Genomic DNA, 9,530 nt, shown 5'->3' with positions numbered 1-9,530 from the left:
GTAAAAAGCTAAAAGCCACTTTAGCATGAGTTTGATCCCTGGCCAGGGAGGTGACCCACATGGCGCGGCAGACCTCTCCTGTCTCACCTGCTGCTCCCCTCAGCAGTGTACTTCATCAAATCCCCCTGTTCTGCTCCGCACTCTGTCTCTGGTGAAGCCTCTCACTGCCCCTGCACCTCTGGCCTGTACCCCAGTTCTGTATGCACAAATAAATCTTTAAAAAAATAAAGAGTATTATTTGCAATAAAAATTAATTCACTTCATTAACATTAATATTAATGTTAATATTCTCAAGGTGAATATGGTTTAGTCAACCCCAATGTTTTTCTCCACAAATCTACATTACAAAAATCATTTATCCACACTACTTAGTGTAAGTAGTTTCCTCTTTCTATTTTAAAAATTTGTTCTCTTGCAATCTTGTACTTACCTAGTTGGGAATCGAATCAGTTACCTCCTCAAAAAGTCTAAGTCTCTGTAATGCTGAGTCCTATTTTCAAAGCAATGATCATATTTAACAAGAAGTTTAATCATGTACATTTTTATCAAGATGTTAGCATTGTTCAAATATCTTCATTTCACAGAGAATATATAATTTGGTGTACAGACTTGTAAAGGGATATTAGATCCATAATATTGCTTAGTCCTAACGTATCATTACTCCATCTTTTGGAGCTACAAATCTAATTTACTAAATTTACATTAATCAAAATTAACATTTGGTAGCAAGTGTTACCAAATTAATATTAGTAATAGCCTTTGTTTTCACATTGTATACTAGTTTATTTATTTAGGATGTATTAATGCATGCAGAACTGGGGTACAGGCCAGAGGTGCAGGGGCAGTGAGAGGATTCACCAGAGACAGAGTGGGGGGTGGTACAGGCATCTACCGAAATACACTGCCGAGGGGAGCAGCGGGCAAGACAGGAGAGACCTGCTGCGCCAGGTGGGTCACCCCACCGGCTGGGATCTGACGGTGCAAAGCAGCTATGGATAGCTCCCTCGTGCTGCACTTCAACCTGCTGCGCCACCAGGTAGGGCCCTACGTGGGTACCTTTAGAATTTCGGATTCTTATGAAGTATCTTCTCTAAATGTTATTGTTTCCTGTATACTAAAACATAAGAGATTATTTTACCTTTCAAATTTACACATTATCATTTCTCTAATCTTGTTCAGCATGTGGATATAGTGGCACCTGTAGCTCGCATCATATGAGATTTTTATGTTAAGTTTTCCAAAATATCTTAGAAAACATGAAATTCAGCCAATCCCCATACAGATAATATTATATTTTACTGTATGTTATATATAAATGATTTTCCTGTGATTGATGATGACAGTTGTCAATAATGTACATTGTGTTCATTCTAAGTTGTACTTATATTTTCATATATATTAGTAAAGTTTCATGAATAGTATCATGTTATTTTTTATATTTAGAATCATATATACATTTTCCATATTAATTATTTCCCTGACACAGGTTTCAATTGGTGCATACTTTTAATTTTCTTACTAGCTTTTTGTTGAGTTAGTATTTTACCTTCCACTTAGGTCGCATGCCATATAATGTAAAAGTGACTAAATGTAATGCATTTATATGTGTATAACTTTCATTATTATACTAAATTCCCAGCCGGTATATCTCAGTCAATTCTATGAATCAGTCATCTTTCTTATATCCTCTCCTCCTCCACCATCACTCCCAGCACCATCAACCTTCTCAACCACATCATCTTTTCTCACTTGATAAAAGCAATCAAGCAAAATTCCAGACATGCTGTAACTGCAATGAATCACCCGATGGGATCAAGTCCTCAATGTACTAACCAAGTCTGCAGAAACGCCAGTTGCCTCTACAGGTCCCACTTTCGTTTCTCAGTTCTTTTATTCGGATTGCCTTGTTTTTGCACTATTTAGTCAAAGTTGAAATAAATTGTACCATTTTAAGTTTACGAATTAAATATCAAGAAAGAACAACAATACTTCATGGAAGTAACTTCACAAAGCTTAAATATAAGCTGATTATAAGGTAAGTAATTTCTCACTTACATGTGAAATGCCAGTGTGGTTACAAGTTGAGTTATCCACCCTCTAGAATAAAAGAGCAAGTACACATTATGTCGAGATTAACTGTGTCTTTTACTGCTCATGACCACAGGATGTCCTCAAAGACACATTCTCACATGTGAATGAAGAACAAAAGATACACGTACTCACTTTACATCAAAGCTATTAATTTTCTCCTCAATTCCATTTTGAGGCCCCAGAGTTATTTCTGTTCATCCCAGGTGAATAACACCTAGGGTGATGTAAAGACTACACAAACAATTCCAGGGGGAAGTCTTTGTACATACTTTTTTACAACTAACCAACGTTTTGTATTTTCAACACCACAACTCGAGTTACACAATGTTGCAACTGACATCACTTTTACCCAAGAGACCAATACAAGTTTTGCAGAACTACAAAGTCCAAGATAGTAGGAGATGAGTCCTTTAAAGAGGTGATGACTACAGATCAATTCATAGGTCTCCTTTATGATTATAGAATTTGAAGATAAATGTTCTGGAATATATTGTATAACCCTGCGAAAATATCAGATTCAGTAAGTATCTCAAGGCTGAACATGCACAAGGGTCCCTCAAAATATGAGTGTGGGTCATGTGCACAGTCACTGTCTCACTGTGCGAGCCTGCGGGGGCTGTTTAAATTTAAAAAATAATATTCCCCTTTAAGATTAGAGAAGCTGACATATAAAAAAAACTTTCATGTATTTTAATCGTATGACCTGATGAGCCTGAGGATGACACACACGAGGACAACCTCACAAACAAGGCATAGCCATCTCATCTCACAGTTTGCTGTCACCAACAGTGTCTTTTTCTACTATCCCTCCTATAGACAAACATGGGGACTTCTGTCAGGCATGAATGAAATGAATAAGAATCAACAACAAAAATAGTAAAAGGATTAACAAACTCACTATAAAGATCCATGTAATCCCCAGGGTAAAATAAATCATGAGCTGGGGTTTGCTACCAAGAGCCATTCTTTGGCTGAGATGACTCCTTTGCCTGGTTAGAGAGGTCTTGTGATGAGTGCCCTATCTCTGTGCAGTCACTGATGTTCTATGTGAAACAAGGTACTCAAGGAGCGAGTGCTAATGTCTGATAATAAATTCTTAATATAAATAGAGATACACATATATACACAGATAATAAATTCTTAATATAAATAGAGATACACATAGATACCAGACAGATGTTGATAGAGTCACAGTGGCATTTCAGTGTCCACAATATTTCAAATATCTCCTATCGTAATCTGGCAGAGATGGCAACACAGGACACCTGAGTTACAAGCTCCGAAAATTATTCCACTTTTATGAATTGAAGCTTCTCTACAGACTCACGCTCCATAACTAGCTTCTATCACTAGTTTCTATGGATCGTCCAAGGTGTAATTATAATTTGCTAGTAAAATAGTTCACAATATTTAATCACTGAATACTTTACTAGTTCAGAAAATGCTGAGTAATAAATAATTTAAAATGGTGTTTCCTTGGGATATTGCTGTGTTTGAGGATTTGGGCCATATTATATCTGAGGAGAAAATGGCAACCAAAAATGAACTAATGTCTTACACCTGCTTTGAGGAGATGCTACGAGGGGACTTCAGGGAAACTGCTTTCGTGATGTTTTCTTTGTCAGGAAGTAAGAAAATTACTTATCAGATACCTAGAAGGCAAATGCAATGACACTTTCCAGTATTTTCAAAATACTAGTTTAAGGGAGGCATGGAATGAGAATACAGGGGCCCATGGTTAGAATGTCAGGAAAAACTGAAGACATTCTAGGTTGGGTAAATATGATTGTTTTTATGTAAATATGCATTAAGTTAACAACAAAGTTTGTCTATGACTCTACATTATAAAGCAAAAGGGGAATATTGCCTTTGTTTTAGATTAATGTCTGAACAACTGTAATCTTTTCCATCACTAGTCCTTTCATTTTACTGAGATATTTTCAAAAATAATCACAATGGTAGATTAAAACCCTTAAGTTAAGCATCACAAACAGTGAAGACAATGTCTAGAGAGCCTGAGTGAACTCCCCTTCCGACAGAATCCCTGCAGGAACAGAGCTCAGAAATGGGTGCAAGGCAGTGAGCCCCACTCTCCCCAGGCTAGACCTGGGTAGGGGCTGCTCGCTCTCCAGCTCTGGGCAGCGGGGTCAGCGCTGACGCTGCCCTGTGTTGTTTAGGACAACTTTTAAATATCAGTAACTTCTGAATCTAGTAATTATTAATATCTGGTGACAGCCTTGGGAAGGTTCAAAAAGAAATAACTGTTACAAACTGATATCTTACATAGTTACCACAAGGAGAAGACTTCCCTATGACCTTAACAGAATTTTCCTTCCTAGTATGAAGTAAGTGCTAATATCAGACCTGGATTAAGCACAATAAGGTTCTTTCATTCCTGTGGCCGTTAGAGAGTCTTATCCAGAGGAACTGCTTGCTCTGAGGCTTCTCATCCTTCCAGATTCCTTCCAAACACACTGGAATCATTTGAATGATCAACCTTCAGCCACACTGGGAGGTGATGGTGAAAAAGCTGCCAAGATATTGGGGACACTCGCCACCCCCACCACACCACCACCACACACACACTTCAGGGCACGGAAGTTTTCAGAGCTTCAGTTGGGATGAAACCTGGGGATTTGCTCCATTTAGCTGTACACAGTCTTGTCAGGGGAGATCAGTACATGTCACCAGGAATGTGGTTCCCTCTACAAAGGCATGTGGTTTCTGCAGCCTCTCTGCTCTGCTTCAACTACTTAGATTGAAAATCTAATCTCATGTACAAATATACTTTATTTTTACTAAAATACTTCAATTTTTACTTTAGGAGATGGCACCCTTAATCTCATGTAGTGGAGTAAAGCAGCATTACCTCAATTAAAAAAAAAAAACACAATAAAACAAGATGTCAGCCTGGATACTCCTCAGGAATCTCCTCTCACCAAGATAAGACTCTTCGGAGGCGTAGGGTGTGTTCTAATACCCTGTGGCAGGCATCTGAGGAGAAATCTCAACTGAGGACCGCTTGCTACAAATGATGATGGCATTCTCAACATACCATGGAGCTCTAAATGTTGCCTCCAGGAGTAAAGATTTATTCTTTACTCAACAAAAACTACAATTCCCAGAGGAAAATTTGCCACGATTCTTTCTACCTCTTTCTTCTTAAAGTGGAAAAAATAACTGACTTCTCTCTCTGGAGGAGAGTAAAGATTCTCTGTACTTTTCCCTTGTGGAATATTCTAGGAACAAATCAAATCACATATTGACATCATACTCTGTCCACACAGACTTTCAGTGGCCTCAAGGGTTTGAACCCTAGAGACAAAGCACAAATTGGAGTGTACAAATCTTTAAATTATTCCTATTCTAAACTCATGCTGCTCTATGAACTCCCTAGATATTAAGTGAGGCTGTGACTTGTAGAAGATTAAAGAAGGTTCCCACGGAACCAGCTATTGCAAACGTGGTAAAGAAACAGTCCCTCAAACCAAAGTGATCCATCAGAGGCAGGGCTGAGAGACGCACATAGCAAGGACTCCAATATCCATAACAGTTACTCAGGAGCCCTTAAAATGTTTTAGAAAATACTTCAATTGCTTGATACGTACTATATATTTTGAATAATCATGTTATTTCAATGATATACACAATCATTTTGTATACATGAAGTTAATATTTCTTTATCTTTGATACTGGACCTCTTGAGAACTTTGAAAGTGGCTTCTACGTCAATAGTTTTCTTTAAATCTAAAACATGAATTTTTTTCTTATTACAAAGTTTATTTTTACATCATTTTGCACATTTTTTTTCCATCTCGATTGTAATCCCCGCGGGTTTCCCATCACCAAATCACCCCTGTGCCACCACCATAGTCCCATGCATTTCCCTCCCTTCCCGCCCCCCCCCATTTTTGATCCCATTCCCCACTCCGCCCCCACAGAATGTCTCTGGTATAAGGTTGTTCATTATTTTTGTTATTTTCTCGCCTGGTCCATTATACTCCTGCTATGAGTGAAACCATCCGGTATTTTTCTTTCTCTTTCTGGCTTATCTCACTAAGCATGATCTTTTCCAGCTCCATCCAAGTTGCTGCAAAAGACATGTGTTTCTCTTTTTTGGTTGCTGAGTAATATTCCATTGTATATATGTACCACATCTTTCTAATCCAGTCATCTACTTTTGGGCATTTGGGCTGCTTCCATGTTTTTCCAATTGTAAATAAAGCAGCAATAAACATGGGGGTACAGGTATCTTTTTCAATCAGTGTTTTTGTGTCTTTTGGATAGATACCTAGGAGTGGGATTGCTGGGTCGTAGGGAAGCTCCATGTTTAGCAGCTTGAGGAACCTCCAGACAGTTTTCCATAGTGGTTGTACTAGTTTGCATTCCCCCCAGCAGTGCAGGAGAGTTCCTTTTTCTCCACATCCTCGCCAACAATTGTTGTTGCTAGTTGTTTGAAGATGTGCCATTCTCACTGGGGTGAGGTGGTATCTCATTGTGGTTTTAATTTGCATCTCCCTTATTACGAGTGATGTTGAACATTTTTTCATATGCCTGTTGGCCATCTGCATTTCCTCTTTGGAGAAGTGTCTTTTTAGCTCTACTGCCCATTTTTTGATGGGGTTGTAAAACATGAATTTTAATCACATTTACCCCACCATCAGTGGGCTTCACTGAGGCTATGGCTATATTTTAACAGATTGAATGTAGATGTAAAGGCAAAAACCTATCTTCCAAGATACAAATTCAAGAATTTCTACAAAAATATAGTACAGGACTAGCTTTTTACTTTTTGGTCTTAGAGACTACAGCTTTTATAAGGAATATACATATTCCTTAATACGTATATTAGCAATAAGAGCTATTTATTTTAAATAGATAAATGTCTTCATGTGCCATTTTAATATTCTCTCTTGCCTCTTTATTTAGGCATTTTTTACAGATTTATTTATTTATGCATACAGAACTGGGATACAGGCCAGAGGTGCAGGGCAGTGAGAGGATTCACCAGAGACAGAGTGGGGAGCAGAATGGCCAGATTGTCAAAATACACTGCTAAGGGGAGAAGTGGGGGAGCAGTGGGGAGACAGGAGAGATCTGCTGCGCCATGTGGGTCACCTCCAGGGCAGGGATCGAACTCACACTGAAGCAGCTGCCGCCAGCTTCCAGTGCTGCATCCTAACCCTGCTTAGGTATCACTGACATGGAATAATGTCTATATATTTCAAGTGCATAATTTAATGATTTGACACTGTTTACAGTGGAAAGCAATTGCTGCAAAGTGCACATCCAACATTTCACATAGTTTCTTTCCCTTTGTAGTGCCAGTGTGTTGACATTTTAAAATTTTCTGTCCCTTTATATTGAAGCAACTTTAAGACACTGCCTGTGACATGGAGGTCCATGCTCACACTTCTTCATACCACATTCCCCATCAAAGCATCCACAACCTCCCACCATAACACACTGCTCCCCATTTTTTGAGTCCTTCACTATCTCCTTTGTGTACCCTCAATCCTAGAGTCTGATTCCGAGGCCTTGTTTTGGCTTATTTTACTCCCTCTATTTTTTTCCTCCATATTCTACATATGAGTGAAATCATCTAGTATTTACCTTTCCCTTCTGATTTATGTTACTCCACATTGCCCCGCCCCCAATTCCATCCTCTATCACAAAGGGGAACTGATGACCCTTGGACAGCTAAGTGGTACCCACTGCGCAGGTACGCACATCTTCTTAAACCACTGCCCAGCCAGTGGGCACTTAGATTGTTTCCATGCATGGCTGAAATAAATAGTACTTTAATAAGCAGGGGAGGGCACCTATCTTTTCAATCACTGATTTTGTGTTCTTTAATAAGTACGGGATGGGCAAAAAGATGAGAAGACAATTCTCCACAGAATACACAGGTGACAAAGAGCCACCTTAAAGATCTTAACAATGCTCAACATCACAGTACAAGGGAAATAAAATCAAAAGGACAATGAGAAGCCACCCTATACCTGTGAGCACAGCTTATCTTAGAAAACAGAAACAATAAATATTGGCAGGACTATTAAGAATATGGAACATTTGGTACACTGTTGGTGGGAATATAGATAGTTCAGCACCAGTGGACATATGTATATAGGTTTCACATGATAATTAAAATAGATCTACCCACATGATCCAGCAATTCCATTCTAGCTGAAATTACTTTAATTTCCCTTGCCCTTGGACTTGAGTCCCAAAAGACATCCTTGAAGCTAATGCTAGGAATGTTTGTATATGTATGTCTTATTGTATCGATTTTATGGCCTCAGGCATTCCTTCAAAATCTTTAACCAATTTGAGTTTCTGTATGGTAGGAGATAGTGGTCCAGATTCACTCTGTTAGGAATGAAACTGTACAGTTACCCCAAGACCATTTCCTGACGACAATTTTCTTTCTCCATTGGACGCTCTCTGATCTTGTAACACCAAGTCTGGATATGAGCACTACCAATGGCATAAAATTCCACCCTCTTTCATCACGTCCTCTGTTTGTGCACTGCTCTGTTGAAGGCAGCCTTCACTTGGGCATTCCTCAGACTGTAGATGAGGGGGTTGAGCAATGGGTTGAAGAGAGCATAGAACAGGGAAAGGACTTTCTTCTGCTCATCCCAGTGACCATTATCAGGGACCAAGTAAACCATCATGGCGATGCCAAAGTAGAACCCAACCACACAGAGGTGGGAGGAGCAGGTGGAGAAAGCTTTTCTGCGGCCCTCCTTTGACTTGATCTTCAGGATGGTCAAGAGGATGCGCATGTAAGAGACCAGCATCACAGAAAGGGGCCCCACTAAAATAAATGCAGCAGTACAGAGGACAAAGAGTTTGTTGATCCAAGTGTTCCCACACGACACTTTGAGGACAGCTAGGATTTCACAGAAGATGAAATTCACCACCTGGGGCCCACAGTAGGGCAATCTCAGAAAGAGAATCAGGTCTCCTAAGGCAAGAGAAAAACCACAAGCCCAGGAAGTGATGGCCAGCACCGTGCACAGTCTCCAAGTCATGGTGACCGTGTAGTGGAGAGGCTGGCAGATGGCCACATACCTGTCATAGGACATCACCACCAAAATCATGCACTCAGTACAAGCAAAAGTCAAATACAAAAATATCTGTGCCGCACATGAAACATAGGAGATGGTTTTTTTGTGTCGCACTAGGTTTTCCAGCAATTTGGGTAAATTGCTTGAAGCATAGGACATGTCAATGACGGCCAGATGCGAAAGGAAGAAGTACATGGGGGTGTGCAGCCTGACGTCCAGCCAGATGAGCCCCAAGATCATGCCGTTGGCCAGCAGGTTGGAGACATACAGCAGGGAGAAGACAGCGCAGAGAAGTACTTCCATGTCCGCGCCGAGGGGGAACCCCACCAGGATGAACTCGGGGGCCCATGACTGGTTGCCCCCCAT

At 39.9% G+C, this 9,530-nt stretch overlaps 2 protein-coding genes across 2 annotated transcripts in view; both read right to left on the bottom strand.

Annotated features, from left to right (window-relative positions):
• Positions 1-1,182, bottom strand: part of LOC101626754 (olfactory receptor 2A2-like) — a 2,737-nt gene extending 1,555 nt beyond the window's left edge. The window contains exon 1 of the mRNA XM_004694339.1: positions 1,139-1,182. Within this exon, the coding sequence (XP_004694396.1) occupies positions 1,139-1,182 (44 nt within the window). The remainder of the gene's footprint in view (positions 1-1,138) is intronic.
• Positions 1,183-8,600: 7,418 nt separating this feature from the next.
• Positions 8,601-9,530, bottom strand: LOC101627357 (olfactory receptor 2A2-like). Its single transcript, XM_004694414.1, has one exon. It carries the CDS (start codon positions 9,528-9,530, stop codon positions 8,601-8,603), a length of 930 nt encoding a protein of 309 aa, XP_004694471.1.

This window comes from Condylura cristata, unplaced genomic scaffold (genome assembly GCF_000260355.1).
Source record: "Condylura cristata isolate star-nosed mole 26May11 unplaced genomic scaffold, ConCri1.0 scaffold00042, whole genome shotgun sequence".
In the NCBI taxonomy this organism is placed as follows: domain Eukaryota; kingdom Metazoa; phylum Chordata; class Mammalia; order Eulipotyphla; family Talpidae; genus Condylura; species Condylura cristata.
This window is presented reverse-complemented; position numbering and strand designations above follow the sequence as displayed.